Source organism: Schistocerca gregaria, chromosome X (genome assembly GCF_023897955.1).
Source record: "Schistocerca gregaria isolate iqSchGreg1 chromosome X, iqSchGreg1.2, whole genome shotgun sequence".
Classification (NCBI taxonomy): Eukaryota; Metazoa; Arthropoda; class Insecta; order Orthoptera; family Acrididae; genus Schistocerca; species Schistocerca gregaria.
The window spans coordinates 515,023,070-515,044,176 of record NC_064931.1 but is presented as its reverse complement, the minus strand read 5'-3'; the positions used below and the strand labels follow the sequence as shown (position 1 = coordinate 515,044,176).

At 37.3% G+C, this 21,107-nt stretch overlaps 1 protein-coding gene across 7 annotated transcripts in view; it reads right to left on the bottom strand.

Annotated features, from left to right (window-relative positions):
- LOC126299526 (DNA fragmentation factor subunit alpha-like) overlaps positions 1-21,107 on the bottom strand; it is an 84,971-nt gene that overhangs the window by 33,752 nt on the left and 30,112 nt on the right. For 3 of the 7 annotated variants that reach the window (XM_049991503.1, XM_049991505.1, XM_049991504.1), the window contains exon 5: positions 19,452-19,670. The exons of the other annotated variants lie outside the window; for them this stretch is intronic. In XM_049991503.1, the coding sequence (XP_049847460.1) occupies positions 19,466-19,670 (205 nt within the window). In that variant the 3' untranslated portion in view covers positions 19,452-19,465. The remainder of the gene's footprint in view (positions 1-19,451; positions 19,671-21,107) is intronic. 7 annotated transcript variants of the gene reach the window in all.

Genomic DNA, 21,107 nt, shown 5'->3' with positions numbered 1-21,107 from the left:
AGGTGTGGGATAGAGACAGAGAGGACACTGGCAATACGGCAAAGTATTATCTGTCTCTCTCTGCACAGAGCTCACTGGGCTGGCACCGTCTCATGTGTGCTCTACTATAACTGCCATTGACATACTTTGATTAAAATTACTTTGTGATTGATGTTTCAGTGAGTCAAGTGGTACGGGCTGGGTGTCAGCCAATCACAGTTGTTTCCTGGGCTCCCCATGCTTGTCCTGGTGCCTGTTCTGTGGAGAACCTGTCAGGAAATGCAGTCAGGCAGGGCAGGTCGCAAGGCAAGAACGGAGGGGATGGAACACCAAATATGCAGTGATTTTTGCATGTTCGGTTGAGCCACTTTCAAAATACTTTTGTGCAAATAAGACAAAACTATACCTACAGCTGAAGATAGCACTTTGTAAACACTTTAGTCTCTGCACTAAAAAAAATGAAAATAATAATGTCAGATTTACAGTTTTTAGCAAGTGACCATAAATTAACTACTTGGTTAAAAACTTCAATTCTTTTGCATCTTACAGTCTCACATCAGAGCTTGCCTTTAGTGGTTGTAGTTATTACAATGTTCTGAAATTAAGAAAATAATGGCTCATGTTATTACTGTCATTCGTCTATAAAATGTAATTACGGTATCTTACGCATCACCATATCTACAGCAGCTGTGGCCACCACCACTGCCCTCTCCACTACCTACAAAGACAGTGGCTACAGTCAATAAGTGGACTACTTGTTTCTTTTTCAGTGCATGTGTAACAATCGTCACAGGAGCACATGGCATGTTGTTTATGAGCCAGCAACTTCACTCCTGACCAGTTATTTGTCAACCACAAAAGTAATTTTATTCTGAGTATGGGTTGGCTCCACTGAAAAATGTGTCAGCATGACCAAGACAATTCAATGCAACTATTCCAATCAGCCACCACACAGGAACTCTTCTTAGAGTGAACAAATCACACATGTATCCTCACAATGCATTCAAAAGAAGGTGACGATGTGGCATGCAAGTCAGTCTTCATGCAAGTGTTACAAATCAATAGCTGTCAGCTAGACGGTCTTCTCAAAACTTCGGTTGATGGAATAGCAAAATTAAATGGGATTAGCAAACAACTTTTATAAGAACACTGATAGATCAACTACTAAAGGATGTATAGTTTTGTTTCTCACATAGATGAGTCATTACTTTAGAAGCCAGCACATGGTTGAAAACTAAACAAAATATATTACTTCCAAATTAAACATAAAAAATATAAATGACATGAATTTTGGGTTTTGCACGAAAAGAGGGTTGCAACCCATTATGGAATGTTATTTGGCACAAAGGGCTTGCCTTTAAAGAGGACCAGATGAAATTAGATCACGTAAAATTCAATACTGTAGTGAGACACTGAATGATCCCATGAAGGATTTTGTAACACATTCCAACAGTTGTGGTGTACAAAACAAAACTCTGACAGTTGCTACTGTCGAAGGCTATCTTGTTAACAAAAGGGTATGTAGTTTCTAGCAACGATGTATGAGAACATGTCATAGTTTTCAATCAAATGAAGTGGACTTTGCTATCATTGAGAAATTGCACAACAATTGTGAGACAGTTGAAACTGATTTATATGGAACTCTGTTCTGCATAATTCTTATTTATACATAAAGTTTTGTTGGCCCCAACAAAATATTATGAAAAAAGTGTTGATCAAGCCTCACATATATGTAATACATTTTTATGTAATTCACTGTTATATGTGACAAATTCAAATGAAATAAATTGAGTTTTGTGTATATGTAATGAGCATTGTTGTTTGAATAGAAGTCCTGTGATATTTTCCTTAAGTTTGTTGACATCTGCAAGTACAGCAAGTGGGTGGCGCTGTGGACACAAGGGATAAAGGCATGGTTAACCAGAGTGGGCAGCATGGGAAAAAAAGACACTCCTGATAGTGTTGTTTTCAACATGGGAAATTAATTTCATGGTATCAAGCAAAAAATTAACAGTTGCCAGCTGACATTTATTGTTGAACAGTAGCTCTATCTTTCAGTCACTTTTGATCACCCACAGAGAACAGAAAAAGGAAATGTTACACACTAGATCAGAAAGTAAAATTCATATCAGAGGTGGATGCTAACCCACACAAAATAAAATCTGAAATTTATTCTGACTTAGAAATCGCCTATGCCACACTATGTATGTTCATCAGCAAAAGAAAAAGTATTTTGAATGAGTTTTAAACATTGGGTGCAAAATCAACAAAATGCAGCTGTCAGCACAAAGCGAGACATGCAGATATGGGCAAGGCACTTTTTACATGGTTCAAGCAAAAGCAAAGACCATAAGTGTAGCTGGAAGTATGAACTTCACTGCTGATTTCACGGTTTCATCAGGATAGTTAAAAGGATTTAAATATTGTCATGGAATCGTACGGAGAACAATTTCTGGCAAATGAAAAGCTGTGGATGACATCATGGTGCAACACTGGATTGATAAGGTTTTGTCAGGTATCTTAAGGGTTTATCAATCTCAAAACATCAACAAATGTGAGGAAACAGGTCTATTCTTAAGTCTGGTTCCTAGTAAAACATTATCTGAAAATAGTGACTCATGCCACGGAGGGAAGAAAAGTAAAATTTGTGCGACAGTTCCTCTCACCACAAATGCCGATGAATCTGACAAAGTTCGCCCACTTGTGATAGTAAACTCTAAGAATACGAGGTGTTTCAAAGGTGTAAAGATGAAACCTATGGAAGAATCCAACAAAAATTCTTGGATGACTATCGTTATAATGGAACAATGGTTAAAAAACTGGAATTAGAGTGAAAAAGGAAAAGAAAAAAAGAAAGAATATGCTACTTCTTATGGATCGATGTGCAGCACAAACACTCCAAGTAATTTTGGAAAATGCTCAAGTGCAATTTTTCCCTCCAATCTGTACCAGTGTTCAATAGTCACTTGATTTGGGCATTATTGCAAATCTCATATTGCATTACATAAAAAACTGGTTCAACATTTGATAGGACTGACTGTTCAACATTTGATAGCACTGACTGATGCAGGAAATGGAAATCTCTCCATAAATTTACTACAAACTATGGAATTTATTTTGACTGCCTGGTGGCTGGTATGACCTCCACAACAGTTGTTTTCCTATAGCTGGTGATTTGCTAGGAGAGGCTGTCGCTGATGGTGATGATGGGGAAGTCATGTCTGGTAATGAGCTAGCTCTACTGTAGGCTACAGATTTGTACATTTTGAAGATATCTCAACATGTGTGCAAAACTACAAGTTGACGAGATTATTGCTAATTTGTGCCAGCAATGTGATGATGATCAAGGTGTACCAGCTTCAAGTGACAGTGATGGAGATGACAACTTGAAACACCTAAACTGCATGAAGTGTTAAGTGCAATTCATGCGTGCAGGTGCTACATCAGAGCAAAAAGTTGTGGTGAAAAAGCTCTGAATTCATTATTAATGTTGCAAAATGAGGTTTATTAACTCAATACATGAAAAGTGAAACAAGCCAAATTGTCCGACTTCTTTAAAGCAGGATCTATCTTATTCATTTGTAAACTTTACACATGTAGGCCCATTGTATGTTTTTATATTTTATTTATTATTTTTAGTGGAAAATATGATATTATTAATGTATCTACATCTGACTACTAAATAATTCAGACTTACAAGTAATATTTTCTCTTCTCTTTGACATACATATAAATCAGGTTCAACTGTATTTACATACCTGTACAAAGGATAAAACTAGCATCAAAATCCAAAAAGTATAATCTGAGGTGGTGAGACAGCAGATAATGACTGTCACTTGTTGAGAGAATTAGAGAGCTTGTTATTTACAGAAAGAAGGCACCAATAGAAAGCAGCAAGTGCAATGGCTTTGAATAGAACAAACCCACTAAATGGCAATAAAATTCCATTACTCTATGGGTGATATTGAAGATTAATCAAGTGTTGACTTGGCTAGACACAAGGTGGGTCTTCCTCAACTCACATGGTGTACCCAGAAGAGGAAATAATCTCCGAGACAAAGCTAAAGGGCCTCGATAAAACTTGTTCCTTACAACCTCCCCCTCCCCCCATCTACAATGCCTTTTATCTTAATGTAACGCCACAGGATGGAGTTAAAGAAGAATATAAGAAACAAATTACTGAAGATGAAGATGACTATACCAACAGCTCTAGTGCTTGTAACAAAGGAAATGCTTTGGTTTCTTGAACATTTGGATATGCTGTAAATTTAAGGTACCTGCTTGTAAACTTAAATGGAAATATATACCTCGGTCATGCACCAGTATTCCTCAAAATCATAGCTGCTCTGCAATAAGAATTGAACTTTTTTTAGCAAATGCAAGCACTGGCAGGCAAACTTCATAGTAACTATATTTACTATTTTTAATGATAGTCTAAACAAATTTAAAAAAAAGTTTTTTATTTGTGTTATGTGTAATAAATATACAGAAAAGTGAATAGTGTGATCTTATCAAGTCACAATATGAACATTGTCCCTTTTCTTACTCAAGTGTCCATATGGCTTAAAGTGAGATGATAACTTTCAACCAACTGCTAACCATGCACTGCCCATTACTTTGCTACTGAACTTTAAAACTAAAATCAAAATTTTTATTTTGATACTTTGTAGGTCTCACAGTCATAAAATATTTCTACATACATGCATATATGGATATAGGCTGCCACCTATCAATGAATTCAACATATTAAAAATATCTCACACTGTGACACAACCTTCAGGGATATAGGATGAAAATGTAAAAAAGTCATTAAATTACATCTTTATCACGAATACCATAAATTTCTGCACTTTCATGCACTTTTTCAGGTTTTAAGATGTCAAGGCATTGGTATTAGAGTCTCAAACATTTTCCTCAAGACCAAGTACTATTTTCTCCCATGATGTCAAATACTACTTATAATGGAAAGTAAACACACAAAAAAAAAAAAACGAAATGTTTTTGAAGAGGTGACTATAGGATGTCTTATCAGTTCTGATCAGAATTACAACAATGCATTTTTAACAGTACAATTAATTGCAGGCACATTTTTAAAGTTACGAAAAGCTCCATTTTGAACATATAATAACAACGTGGAGAGCCATATAAGTTTCTTGTTATGCTGAATGTCGCTGAGTCATGGGAGAAGATTATAGCTGTAGACACACTGGTACAACACATGGAAGCTGAAAAGCAACAGAGCTACATGCAATTGCACAGTGCACATTTTATCATCTCAACAATCAGTGCAGAAGAAAAAAAAAATTATTTTCGTAGCAGTAGTCACCACTGTCTTGTCTATATGCATGACGTGTACACTACCAGGAGGTACTGTTTCTGCCTACTCTTTGGGAATAAGTACCTATATCCCTTCAAGTGATTTGATTTAGATTTAAAACAGCTAACAAGCAATTAAACCAGTCTTCAAATTGAAGACCACCACCACAACAACAACAGCAGCAGCAGCAGCAGCAGCAGCAGCAGCAACAACGACTTCTTGGCATTTAATGTATGGCCACATACTAATTATGACAATCTGAGTATTATTGTTTAAGCAATAACAAATTTTGCAAACCCTCACTGATATTTTTATTTTTTGTAGACACTTTGACTGGCTAATAGGTTAGTTACTGGATATCTTTTGTAGTAGAGTCAAATGTAAAAGATCAAAGGAAGAAAAACTCTATTATAATGCATTAGAGTCTTCCATCAACTGTTCTCTAACAGCCCTTTGGGACACTGTAGCAGCATGTTGTGAAGATTATTTTAAATGATTGCGACTAGAATAATGTACTAATCATACACTACTGAACACAAACCGATGCACCAAACCGATGCACAGTGTGTAAGTACTATCAGTTTCAAGCATTCTCATCAAGTTGTCTGAAGAGGAATCACACTGGGCTGACAATCACATACCCATGCCAAAAATCATAGATTATGAAAACATCAATCAAGTGAAACCCAACTCACACTTTTCACACATAAAAGCAGTCAGGTAGAAGTAGTATTTCTTGGTTTCCAAAAAGCATTTGACTAAGTGCTACATCTACACTTATTGTCAAAAATGCAATCAGAGAGAGTATCAAGTGAAATTTTTGACTGGACTAAGGATTTTTTGGTAGGGAGGATGTAACATGTTATCTTGAAAGGAGAGTCATCGTCAGAAGTAGAAGTAACTTCGGATGCGCACCAGAGAAATGTGTTGGTACCCTTGCTGTTCATGTTGTACGTTAATGACCTTGTAGACAATGTTAATAGTAACCTCAGACCTCTTGAAAATGATGCAGTTATCTAGAAATAAGTACTGTCTGAAAGAAGTTGTGTAAGTATTCAGTTAGATCTTCGTATTATCCCAAAGTGGTGGAAAATATTATATTGCTTTAAATATCCAGAAACATAAAATTGTGCACTTCACAAACTGAAAAAAAATGTAATATCCTATGACTATATCAATGAGTCACAGTTGGAAAAAATCAACTCGTACAAATACCTAGGTGTAACATTTTGTTGGGATATGAAATGGGATGATCACATAGGATGTCCTGAGTAAAGCAGGTTGCAGAATTCAGTTTACAGAAGACGGAAGAATAATGGTGCAAATTTATGTAATTAGCAGGTACATCAAATAGTGTGGATCCCCTTTCAAGTAGGGCCAATTTGAATTCACACACATCTGTATTCATTCTTTCCACAACTCAAAAACATTTCTACATGTCATTTCCAGCGAGGCTTCACAGAAGCTCCACCACTGTTGCCTTTTTGTCAAGTTCATGCCAGGAACTGCTCAACAAATAAGTCTTAAGCAGCACAAAGTTCTTTCATTTCATTTATGTGCTCATAGTAGACAATATGTCAAATGATGAAGCCTGGTCCACAAAATAAAGTACCAGTTAAACTACAAATATAAGGAAGGCTCCAGTGACTGTGAAACTCTTTGATATGTAACACCAATATCTTATATTCATATCATATGAGCAGTGCATATCAATTATTAAATGTATTATATCTGATCTGTGAATACATTTTAGTTATCTGGACTGCTTTATGAGATTTTTACAGAAATGGACACTTCCATGTAGTACCACAATTTTTAGTCGAGTATTTATTTAAATAGCAAAAGATTCACACCACATTATTTTCCTACAACTGCAAACTTATTGCCTGACAAAGCGAACTGCAGACCCAGCCATAGTGGGAAGTAATTTGGTCACATTGGAGGTACAGCCACTCTAAATTTGAAAGTAGTGCACGCCATTACCACGCAGTATGAGCACAGAAAGTGCTCATGAAAATGTCTTTATGGGTAGCTGTAATGACTTGCAGTTAACATCACTGAATTTACTGACAATGAGAAGGACAAATAATGACAATGCTGAGAGAAGTTCATAGAGCGTGCAAGCAAAATTTGGAAGTTGGGTTGATTGATAGTGAAGAAATTATGGCAGTAGGGACACACTGCTGAATAGAGTGTAATTGCAGTATCTAAAAGCAAAGAGCCCACAATAAATATCCCATTGGCAATAGGGATAAATGTGTTATTAGGCAGAAATTTCACCAACTTTGTGAAAATTCACAGCTTTTCTTGAACAGCACTGAATTTCAAGGCTAGCAGGCAAACTCTGAGAAAAGTTTTCTATGTTAAGAACTGCATTATCCAATACACAGATGTAGCAGTATATTTTAGTATAGACAATCAATTTCAGTCTAGGATCAGACCACCATTGGTCCCGAAAACCATCTCATGTATACATTTCCATTGGGCCTGAGGAGGCCCGAGCCCCCTCAAAAATTCGTTATTACTTATATTATGCTTTGTAAACTCACAAAATTATGTTGGAAATATTTATCTTCCTTGTCTGACAATAGTTACCTTTTAAAATACATTCAGAAATGAGTTAAAAAAATTATTATTAACTGAAAACAAGTGGTGTGAATCATGATAGTGTTATGGTGCTTCAAGCACACTTAGAATCTGTTCTGGTGCGCAAATCTTCAGGTAAAGTCTGGCGCCAGCTGGCCAGTGCTGTGGTCGTGGCAGCATCAAAAGGACTGGAGCAGAAGCGTGTGGAACCCTCCGCCTCCCATCGCCTTGACACTTTGAGACATTATGACGTTGCAGCTATATAAAGCCCACCCTGCTGTCGCAGTCATTCAGTGTAGATAGTTTCGTTCAGTGCATGCTGCAGATGTGTTTATTGTTCCAACATTAGTGTCTAGTGGACTCTTTTATATGACTATATCTTATTCATTTACTTTATTCTCTTAGTGTATTGTGAATTAAGTATGCAATGAATATTAGATGGGTAGATCACATAACTAATGAGGAAGTATTGAATAGAATTGGGGAGAAGAGAGATTTGTGGCACAACTTGACTAGAAGAAGGGATCGGTTGGTAGGACATATTCTGAGGCGTCAAGGGATCACCAATGTAGTATCGGAGGGCAGGGTGGAGGATAAAAATCGAAAGAGGGAGACCACGAGATGAATACACTAAACAGATTCAGAAGGATGTAGGTTGCAGTAGGTACTGGGAGATGAAGAAGCTTGCACAGGATAGAGTAGCATGGAGAGCTGCATCAAACCAGTCTCTGGGCTGAAGACCACAACAACAATAACAAATTTATTACCAAAAAGGCATGCTTGGAAGTTGATGATACTGTAAGTCAACCTCCAACAATTATTGTGTCATCAACTGCTTCAGTGTCTTCAGGCGAGTACCATTCACAGCCAAAACCTGGACAATCTGATAAGGGAAGATCGTTTCAGAAGTCTTGGTTGATCAAATATACATGGCTAGAATATGAAGCATCTACTGAAAAAGTTTTTTTGCAAAACCTGCAAAGAGGCAGATGCTAAAAAGCTATTACAATTTTCTTCAAAAATGAAGCTGCATTTACTTCCGTAGGGTTTTCTAACTGGAAAAAGTCTTTGGAAAAATTTCGTCTTCATTAAAATATGTTTCCACATATAGGTGTTCTGAAACTAAATTCTATCACTAACCGAAGTGTGGCCTCCCAATTGAATGAACAGTTAGATAGTGATATGAAGAAAGACCGTTTAGCTCTTGAGACAATTTTTATTACCATGCAATTTCTATGTCAACAAGGACTAGCAATTAGAGGGCACGAAGATGTAAACTCAATTTCTTTTTTTCAATTGTTGGAACTCCAAAAGAATGACATATATGAGTTTAAAGATTGGTTAGGGCGTTCAGGGTATAAGTGGCTGTCCCACGATATTCAAAATGAGATCATTGGGTACTAGGAAAGTCTGTGTTGAGAAAGGTATGGGCTTCAATCAAGAAGACTTAACATTTTTCTATTATGGTTGACGAAACAAATGATTCTTCGATTCATGAATAAGTATCATTTTGTATTCATACTGTTGATTATTCCTTAATCATCAGCAAAGACTTTATTGGCTTATACGAGACCCCCAACACTGAATCACAAACACTTTTTAGTAGACATTTTGCTCATCTTGATTTGTCAATGGATAACTTAAAGAGCACAGTGCTACGATGGTGCCTTGAATACGAGAGGTAAGTTCAAAGGACTAAAAAAGTTAGTTTTGGATATACAACCAAAAGCACGTTATGTGCACTGCACTGTTCACAGTTTAGACTTGGCAGTTGTAGACAGTCTCCGCCATCTTACGTCTATGAGGGATATTATGGCTTTAGCCAAGGACTTAATAAACACCGAAAGGGAATCCATCAAAAGGATGAAACTTTTCAAAAGCATACGCTGTGCGAGCGCCAACGACCAAGCAGGTCTATGACCCCTTTGCCTGACTTGATGGACTATGTGAGCTTCTAGTAGCTTGAGCATATTGAAAAAACTTTGAAGAACTTCTAGAGTTCTTTGAAACATTTGCTGCAGAGGACAAAACAGAGGCAGGTTACAAATGTGCAGGCTACCTTGAGTCAATGTTACAATTCAAGACTTATTTCTTTTAACATCTTTAGTGCCATGCAATGAACCCAGTAGAGGATGTCAATGAAAAAATTCAATGCCCTCATCTAAGTGTTGCTGAGCTGGAAAAAATATATGAGGGCTTGATCTGTATATTGAATGGAAGGCATGATAGTTTTGAACACTTTTGGGAATTGTGTTTAAAAGAAAAACCTTCACAAGTTGGTGATCCTTCGTTTCCTCGGAATCTAAGTATACCAAAGAAGTATGAAAAGCCAGCTCACTGCACACTTTCAAAACCCCAAAGGCATACTACAAAGCTATTTACATTGAAGTTTGTGAAACGGTGCAATCTTGCATTACTGAGCAGTTTGCTTCAACTGGACTTACACAGGTCATTGCAGTTGAACAAGAGTGCTTGCTTTCAGTAAACAGAGGTGAAACAAATTTGGAAAATCAACTGAGCTTTTCAAAAATGACCTGGACATTGAGAGACTGTGTTTACACTTGAATATGTTAGGCAATATTGCTAGTAAAAAACAACTGGTTTAAAAAAAAACATGCCGTTATTTTCAATTTAGTCTCCTTGTAGATTAATGCACTTGGTCCAACAATATTCTAGTGCCTTGATCCCATCTTGAAAATGAGTTTCCTCCAGGCCTGCAAAATAGTTGTCAACTCCGGCTATCAATCCTTTGTTTCAAAGGACTCTTTGTCCACCATGAAAAATTTTCAGTTTTGGGAAGAGATGGAAGTCTGATGAAGCCATATCAGATGTGGAAACAATTCATACCTTAGTAGTGACAGCACGTGTGTGCAGGTGCACTTCAAGAGTCGCAGCACCCATCATGAAGATAATTTTTTCATTTCTAATTCTTCAGTTAAAATATGATATACCCTTTCAGATGACTTCTGGCAAGGGTGAGTGCAATGTTACACACTTTCAATCTAAGATCCTCCATGACCATTTTGTGCACTTTTCCAATGATTTCTGGCGTAGTGGCATATCTTGGCCAACCACTGCACAGATCATCATCTACGCCCTCCCAACCAAATTTAAATTCATTTGTCTGCTTGGCAACAGTTGAATATGAAGGAGCAGAGTCCCCCAGTGTATTCTGGAAATTGGCACAAATATTCTTCATTCTCATGCCTTTCTTTTCGAAGTACTTAATCATTGCTTGACTCTCAATTTTGCAAATCACTACTTCAAAACACAACACGATTGTATTCTTACAGACCTGGATATTTTGTACGCAGTAATAAGATAAATCTATCTCACTGCTCCTGTGTTAAAAGGTGATTATTGCATCTGATTCTCATGTTTAACTGACATTTTACAGATATTAAATTCACATATAGCCTGTTTCTATAGTATGCTACTAACAATTAGTCACTACCACACTTTTATTTAGTCCAAAGAAAATTATGTTGCAAATTATTTCACAGTATTTATACTGTACTGAGTAACCAAATTATTTCACAGTATTTATACTGTACTGAGTAACCAAAGGTAACGAGGAGGGAAAAAAAATGAATAATTCAGAATTCCTGAATGCACAGTTGTGGTCAGCGAAACAGTGTACATAATATTTGTAAAGATCTTTCTCATCAATTGCTGATATGTTGTACAAATTCAGATGTTTCCCAAAGACAGCCAAAACCATTAAATCAATCGTGGTTAAGGCAGTGGTGAAAGTAGTGCATTAGAAATAATCTCAGTCAAGTGAAGCAACAAGTTCATTGTTACCAGTCACACCTGATTTATTTCCACAATGCATTCCAGAGGTTTAAACCATCATCATCAGGTATGTATATATATATTAAAAACTCGGAATCCTTGTTTTTTAATATATTTTTCCCCATGTGGAAGTTTCTTTCTATATATCTTAAAAACAAAGGTTCCAAGACTTACCAAGCGGGAAAGTGTCGGTAGATAGGCACAATGAATAAAACACACAAACACACACACAGAATTTGAGCTTTCGCAACCGGCGGCTGCTTCTTCAGGAAAGAGGGAACGAAAAGGAAAGATGAAAGGATGTGGGTTTTAAGGGAGAGGGTAAGGAGTCATTCCAATCCCGGGAGCGGAAAGACTTACCTTAGGGGGGAAAAAAGGATAGGTATATACTCGCGTGCGCGCACACACACACACACACACACACACACACACACACACACACACACACACAAGCAGACATACTTAAAGGCAAAGAGTATGGGAAGATATCTTTAAATATGTCTGCTTGTGTCTGTGTATTTTTGCTCCCGGGATTGGAATGACTCCTTACCCTCTCCCTTAAAACCCACATCCTTTCATCTTTCCTTTTCCTTCCCTCTTTCCTGACTAAGCAGCCGCCGGTTGCGAAAGCTCAAATTCTGTGTGTGTGTGTGTGTGTGTGTGTGTGTGTGTGTGTGTGTGTGCGCGCGCCTATCTACCGGCGCTTTCCTGCTTGGTAAGTCTTGGAACCATTGTTTTTAAGATATTTTTCCCATGTGGAAGTTTCTTTCTATTTTATGGAAATTGAAATAAGAACACCATGAATTCATTGCCCCAGGAAGGGGAAACTTTATTGACACATTCCTGGGGTCAGATACATCACATGATCACACTGACAGAACCACAGGCACATAGACACAGGTAACAGAGCATGCACAATGTCGGCACTAGTACAGTGTATATCCACCTTTCGCAGCAATGCAGGCTGCTATTCTCCCATGGAGATGATCGTAGAGATGCTGGATGTAGTCCTGTGGAACGGCTTGCCATGCCATTTCCACCTGGCGCCTCAGTTGGACCAGCGTTCGTGCTGGACGTGCAGACCGCGTGAGACGACGCTTCATCCAGTCCCAAACATGCTCAATAGGGGACAGATCGGGAGATCTTGCTGGCCAGGGTAGTTGACTTACACCTTCTAGAGCACGTTGGGTGGCACAGGATACATGCGGACGTGCATTGTCCTGTTGGAACAGCAAGTTCCCTTGCCGGTCTAGGAATGGTAGAACGATGGGTTCGATGACGGTTTGGATGTACCGTGCACTATTCAGTGTCCCCTCGACGATCACCAGAGGTGTACGGCCAGTGTAGGAGATCGCTCCCCACACCATGATGCCGGGTGTTGGCCCTGTGTGCCTCGGTCGTATGCAGTCCTGATTGTGGCGCTCACCTGCACTGCGCCAAACACGCATACGACCATCGTTGGCACCAAGGCAGAAGCGACTCTCATCGCTGAAGACGACACGTCTCCAATCGTCCCTCCATTCACGCCTGTCGCGACACCACTGGAGGCGGGCTGCACGATGTTGGGGCGTGAGCGGAAGACGGCCTAACGGTGTGCGGGACCGTAGCCCAGCTACATGGAGACGGTTGCGAATGGTCCTCGCCGATACCCCAGGAGCAACAGTGTCCCTAATTTGCTGGGAAGTGGCGGTGCAGTCCCCTACGGCACTGCGTAGGATCCTACGGTCTTGGCGTGCATCCGTGCGTCGCTGCGGTCCCGTCCCAGGTCGACGGGCACGTGCACCTTCCGCCGACCACTGGCGAAAACATCGATGTACTGTGGCGACCTCACGCCCCACGTGTTGAGCAATTCGGCGGTACGTCCACCCGGCCTCCCGCATGCCCACTATACGCCCTCGCTCAAAGTCCGTCAACTGCACATACGGTTCATGTCCACGCTGTCGCGGCATGCTACCAGTGTTAAAGACTGCGATGGAGCTCCATATTCACGGCAAACTGGCTGACACTGACGGCGGCGGTGCACAAATGCTGCGCAGCTATCGCCATTCGACAGCCAACACCGCGGTTCCTGGTGTGTCCGCTGTGCCGTGCGTGTGATCATTGCTTGTACAGCCCTCTTGCAGTGTCCGGAGCAAGTATGGTGGGCCTGCCACACCGGTGTCAATGTGTTCTTTTTTCCATTTCCAGGAGTGTCATGTTGGGGTAACCAATTGCAGTTTCTTCAGTGGTCAAAGGCTCCTTTTTGATTAGATTTTTTGTGGGTCCTGTTTTATCATACAGCACAAATTCTACCACTGATAGATTGGACAGGTCAAAATGATGATATAGTTACACTTAGTATAAGCAAAAATGAAGTCCAAGTAAGCAGGTAGCTATTCTTGTTATCTAAATTCATCAGTATTTGTTTAAGGAAAAGTCAAAATAAAGATATAGTAATATATAGTACTAGCAAAACAATAGGCAAATTTAAATTAGGTACCTATTCCTAAAATTTAATTTTTTTAAGTAGCATTTGTTTTACATATTCAGAGAATGTTTTACAGAATAGAGACAGTGCTTTATTACAAATGCTTTTCGTTTCATTTTAAATATTGGATACAAAGCAATTTTTATTTCCTCTGGTATCTTACTGTTTAGTATGACATCAATGTTAATTATGCTCCTCTGATTGGATGATTGTCTGGAACATATTTGGTGTATATTTAATTTCCCTTTGGTACAGTAGTTGTGTACATTCTTGTTATGCAGCTGCCTGTTTCCAAGAGGTGGTTCATAGTGAACATGATAGTTTCATAAACGAATAAGCATAGAATATTAAGAACACCAAGCTCAGTAAAGTGAGATTTACAGGACTCCATCTTTTTTTTAAGACCAAAAATTATTCTTAGAACTCTGCATTCTAAAATCATCTGTGCTACGAGTTGGTGTTCCCATAAAATGATCCCATATCTGTGCAGTGAGTGGAACTACATGTAGTACACCTGCTGTACTATTGTTTTGATTGTTGCAAACTTTAACATCCTTAAACCATTGCACACAGTAGAGAGTTTCTTCAACAAAGTATTTATATGCAGGTCCATTTTAAGTCCTGTTGAACACACAGGCCCAAAACTTTTGTCAGACTTAAATTTTCTAGAAGGTATTTTTTTTTTTTTTCACTTGCCTGCACAGACACTTGGCTAAATAGTGAAAGAAAACAAAAGTTGACAAATGTAATTTTCTCAGTATTTACAATAAATTTGTTTTTGGTGAAACAACCTGAAAGCGTTTTCACAGAACTGCAAAGTTTCTGCCTGCATAAACTTAGAACTATGCTGATGTCATCAGCAAATACGATATAGTCAACAAAGGTGCCCACACAAATCAAGAAGAGTAGCAGTCCTTGTATTGGGCCCTGAGGCATACTATACTTTACTGATAATTCACTGGAAAGGAAAGAGTTGTTTCTTGTTTGATTCACACACTGAAGTGATACCTTCTGCCCACGATTTTTTACGTATGAACACAACCAGCAACATGCTACATGTCTTATACTTCATATGGTCCAGGACACAAATGGCTTTAGACAGGCCTAGGAATATACCTGCAGATAATTTATTAAATGCCTTTAAAGTACAATCCCAGAACTCAAAAATTGCTGCTTGCGTAATTTCAGTCTTCCTACAGGTATGTTGTTGGATGGTAATTTATGCACGAAACTTATGAAACTATGATAAAGTTTACCTAGAATTTCTGAAAAGCAACTTAACTGTGATACAGGTCAGCATTTTGAAATTTTATCAGAAGTACCTTCTCTGGCAGTGGTGAAACTTTTTTCAGAACATCAACAGATAGAATGAAAATTTGCCGAGATATTGCTACGTGATGAGCATATGCTTTTAAAATGAAGTGAGGTACTTCACTATGATCACATGACAATTTATTGCTATATGATTTAATTTTAGTTACAATTTCATCAAGGTTTGTTTCACAGATATACACAGAGGCATCCAAGGCACCACATGACTTGAGAAACATGGGACTGCTCTTTTTGCAACTTATTTGAATGGGATCAGCTAGAGAAGTGAAGTATTCACTGAATTTTTTACTACTGATTTTGGGCCTGTGGCTTTTGAGCCCTCTAGTGTTAAAAATATACTCTTTGTTTCTGGTACCAAGTAACAAATTACTTTCTTTATAACTCTCCATATGAATCTCACTTTGTTTTATGAGGGTTTTTTTCACAAACTGTCAGTATAAATTCTTTTAAGAAATCAATGTTGAAATCGCCATAACACACTAGTTTCATATTTAATGTACTGATCCTGTTCTATAGAACCTCTAATTTGAGCATGAAGGCTGGCAGATTTCCACCTGGTGCTCTGTATACATTAGTATGTATGAAATAGCTTCTAACAGTTTAGTAATTGAAAGTTTTAAATTTTCTTTTGTGTGTCAATACAGTGTTTGTTGACAAAACAGAAATTTATCTTCTGTTCCGCAAAGATAGCAGTACCACCCGTATGGAGAACTATCCATTAAAATGGCTCACAAATGTGTACAGGGCAGTCAAATGAAAACAAGACAGATGGGGAAAAAAGTATGTAAACTATTTATTATTTCAAAAGTAATCACCATAACTGTTAATACACTTATCCCCCTGTGAGACAAAATGGTCAGTGCCTTCATGGAAAAATTTGTGGTTGCCTATGGAAGCATGATTGTACCTAGGCAGGCACAAATTTGTCCAAAACAAATCGACGGCCTGCCCACATTTTGCCAAGATTTATTTTGACTATGCTGCAAAAGTTTCACTGGGGAGCCCTTGCATAACCTCCATACAGTTCCAATCTCTCCCCGTACGTTTTCCATATTTTTGAAGCCCTGAAGAAAGACATTCGGGGCCATTGATTTGCTTTGGACAAAGTGGTGCATGCCTGGATACAATGATGGTTCCATAGGAAATTGCAAACATTTTTCAATGACGACATTGACCATCTTGTCTCACAATGGGGAGAATGTATTTACTTTTGAAATAACAAACAGTTTATTTACTATTCATTTGACTGCCCCTTATATACCCTGCTATTGAAGTTAATTTTACTTCGTCATTTTGTAGTCAATGTTTAGTTATGAAAATTATGTCTACATTTGGATTATATTCAAGCAGTACTTTTGATGTGGTAATTTTATTCTTAAGTGACTGAAAATTATGATGTAATACAACAAAATCAGGGCATTTTGACACCAGTTGAAACGATTTCTAGTTCTTTATCTAACAGCATTCCTAATACATGACTTATCTTAAGAAGTCTTTAGTATCTTTGTTGTGGTACATCTCATGCATCACCACACTTCGTGAATATCTTCGGTCTCTCAGTATTTACAAAGTGTGGCAGTGTATGTGATGTAATATGATAAGAGAAAGAAGACAGTGCAACAGGCTACCCCATAGTCATAACACAACACATACATGCCATTTTAATTCAAATACATCCACATGGTGATGGATGTTTAATCCCGTGAAACATACTGTGGAAATAAATGAATTGTAACTGGTAGCTTTAAACTTGTTGTTTCACTTGATATCAGTTATCAGTCACACTAACACCAAATCAAAAATGCTCTCATTTCAAATAATCTGAATGTTTTTGTACCCATTAAAAGGTATATGTGCAAGTAATTACTGGGTACAGAATGTTTCAGCTTCTACAACACTTGTAATATCTAAGCAGTGCGTCATACACAGCGTTGATACATGCCAAAACATTCCATATTCCTGAAAGTTTCCCTTCTGTTTAGTCTCTAGACACCACAATATATTTATATATGCTTGGACATAAATTTACTGGATAAGGTTTAAAATCATGACACGACATCACAAATAAGTACCAAATCGTGGTCTTTTTTAAACATATCTTCACTGTTGTGTGACATCAGACACACAAGAGAAACAGGTAGAAGTAGAATAGAATGTGAGAAATGACATGGGTTGGGATATTGGTCTTCTGAAAGATAAGTAACATTTTAATATCCTATCAAGCTCACAAGTGATAGAGTAAATGTTCAGAATGGAGAAGGAACCATCTCAATATTTTCCTCAACTGATTTAAAGCAACTGTGGAAGACCTAAATCAGGATGGCTGATTATGACTTTTGAACATTGTTGCCTGAGAATATGATTCCAGTGTGTTAACAACTGTGTGACCTTGCTCAGTCAGCCATTTGTAACTCCCAATCAATAGACTCATCCGATGCAAGGCAATGAGGTGAAACGAAACAAGGGAAGTGGTAACATAAAGTGATGGATATGAATTAAACAGTAAACATGCAGCTTTGGTTTCAAGTATAATTTCCAATTTCTCCTTTTCTTTTCAGCCATCCCATTTCAAATTCATTACAGAGGTATTAGCATCATTATGGCTTTATTATTATTATTATTATTATTATTATCATTGTTATCATCATCATCATCATCATCGTCATCATCATCGTCATCATCATCGTCATCATCTCCTCAATTTTAAATACCGAGAATAATTTGTAAAAAGACAAACACTACACTAAACCTAACATGCAATTTGCACAATCAATTACATCATTATAATGAACAGAAGGAGTTTTAACTCCAAAAGAATAACAGCAAGTACAAATGTAAGAAGTACATTTTATCATCTTTGATGAGTTTTTTATCTCACCCCAACCCACAACGACTTTGGCATTTGCTGGCACCAAGTGTCAGGTCATTAGACAATCAACTAATCCAGCACTAACATGTCTTACATTGCAATTTCCTTTCCTGCACTCTTTGGTATCACAGCATGTGATGAATATGAAAAAATCTTGGTTTAAAATTATCTCCTCCTTATTTTAAAATTGGATCTTGACTTTTGCTCTTCATCCTTCGATGAAGGAATCCACAGTTCTACAGTTTCAAGGTTTAATTTGTGTTGACTGTATACATATTTTCTCAGCTGAAAGGAACAGATTCCTTACCATAAATAATTTACAATGTAACTTTTAATTTTTAATTTGCCTGCTTACATTATGTGAACATTCATATTTATATTCCATGAGTTTGGTAGCCAAGATAAATGAAATTTATGAGTCATTATTTTGGTACTACATCAGACTGTATTGCAATGTCAATAGTAACTCTGGGTGTGACATAACAGTCCATTTACCTATGATTGGGTCTACATATGAGTTTACAACAAAGAGAGCTACCGGCACAAGTCACTGCTTAATAGTAAACAAGGTGTTCTCAGCAATGATCTCCTATATTTTACCAAGCAAAGATAGGTTCAATAAACCTAACGACAATCAAGCCAATTATGCTTCTCATCTATTCTGAGAAATTTTAGCTATCATTTCTCTGTAACGATGAGGAGTGGTATTCCTTCCAAATTTCAAAAAGTGAGATGAAATAAATGCCACACTCCCAATGACTGTTGATCACAGGACAACATATCACCGCATACAGAAACCCGTGTTTGGAGAAATACTGGTTCACCAACTCATTACAGGTGAGACACACTCTTTCCCCTAAATGTTCTCTAATTTTATGCAGTCAATTAGGAGTTAGAAAATCTAACTATTTACACCTACACTTTATTTGTCAAACTTCTGTGCATAACAAGTATCTAAACTAAAAGTGATAACCCCTGTTCACAAAACAAAAAACTCACATGCCAAACACAAAAAACAATGTAATGAAAACTAATAAAAACTCCCACCCTCCAAGAAATACTGCACAATACCTTTCCTGATCTGCTACACTTATTTTCTGACTCACCTCAAATGTTCTGCCTATAAGGGGCTTGATGTACCTTCATTCCATCCAAGGTAATCTACTGAAGAATCACCACTACTGCCATTAATATCTATACTATCTTCTTCACTATCACTTTCAACTGTATCAACAATTGCAGGTGTTCCCTTTTGTGTTTGATCCAAGTGACCAAAACTAGTTTCTTCATCACTTGTATCACTTGTTATTTCTGTTTCTGCAACACTTGCATTTTGGGAAAACTGTCAGCAAATAATTTACCAATACAAATGGACAGAGTTCAACTGCCCGACACAAGGAAATAATACAGCTTACACTCTATATCAGGAATATTTACAATAAAATGTGGAATTGTGGAGAGAGACCCCACATAACAATGACAGATATCAAAGTGTATATTTTATGTATCTAATTTTGTACAGAAGTACCAAAGGTTGTTTAAGAAAAATATTAGCTCCAATTCATGAGCAACACTTTTATAAAAAATTTGCATCTTTAAACGGTGATAGTACTGAAGCATTAATGTCTGTTTTAAATTTATAATCACTTTTAAGACTCCATCTCATTACTGCTATGCGTAATGAAGCATTCTAGAAAAACATATATTTTTTATGAATACATCTAGATAATTTTGTGATCATGTTAACTTTACTTTGGAATTGCACAAAGTGAAACTCAGTTACTTTGTACCTAATACCTGTAGCCATATTTCTTAATATAATGATTGATGCAACACTGTTTATAAAAGCAAATGTGAAAAAAAGAAATAACAATTTTCAGCCAGCAGCAATCAAATCTCCATTCATATGAAACTTTATTCAGTGTTCTGTTCCTCAAGTGTACAGATTCCATTTGCCCTACTCATGCCTCTGTGGTGTGTGTGTGTGTGTGTGTGTGTGTGTGTGTGAGAGAGAGAGAGAGAGAGAGAGAGAGAGAGAGAGAGAGAGAGAGAGTCAATTTCATGCTTTTATTACAAGAAAAGTTAACATTCACATGAATTTTAATTATACAGAAAGTACACAGAGAGCAATCAAGAATTTAGATCACAGACAGAGGATGGGATTTAAAAAGATCGGAAAACACTCAATGAAAGTGTACCAACTGAAGAAATCTATCATTTGAAATGCTTTTTAATGTAGTATAAAGATGTGGAAATAATGTCAATGTTTCATGAATTTTGTACAAAAAATTTTCAGCTAGATAATTACTAAGTTTACAGGTCTGAAGTGTCCAGATTTATATTTATAATTTCAGTATAATTAATTATTTGAAGTGACAGAAGGGAGTTATTACTTTTAAACAGCACAATTTCGACAGGAAAAAAAGAATGAAGAAGGTTTTCCTACAGAAATTTTGTAAAACTCAATTTATGAATTAATAAATACATCACTGTGGATTTGTAGTTCTTTAAAAGGATTCCACATGGAAAACAGAGTTTACAGAGATAAAAATTGTGAAAAAGCACTTTTTTATCTTAAGGCAAGGCAGATGGCAATAAGGATTATTGGCTTATCAGTTCTAGCCATATGAGTCAATGCATTATGCATCTGCTTCTCCTCAAAACAAAAAGAAAATAAACAAGGTAAAAAGCAGTTAGTAATACATACTCTGCACTCATAAAATAGCTGCTAGCAATATCTTGTTTTTCTTGGTGAGCTTTAC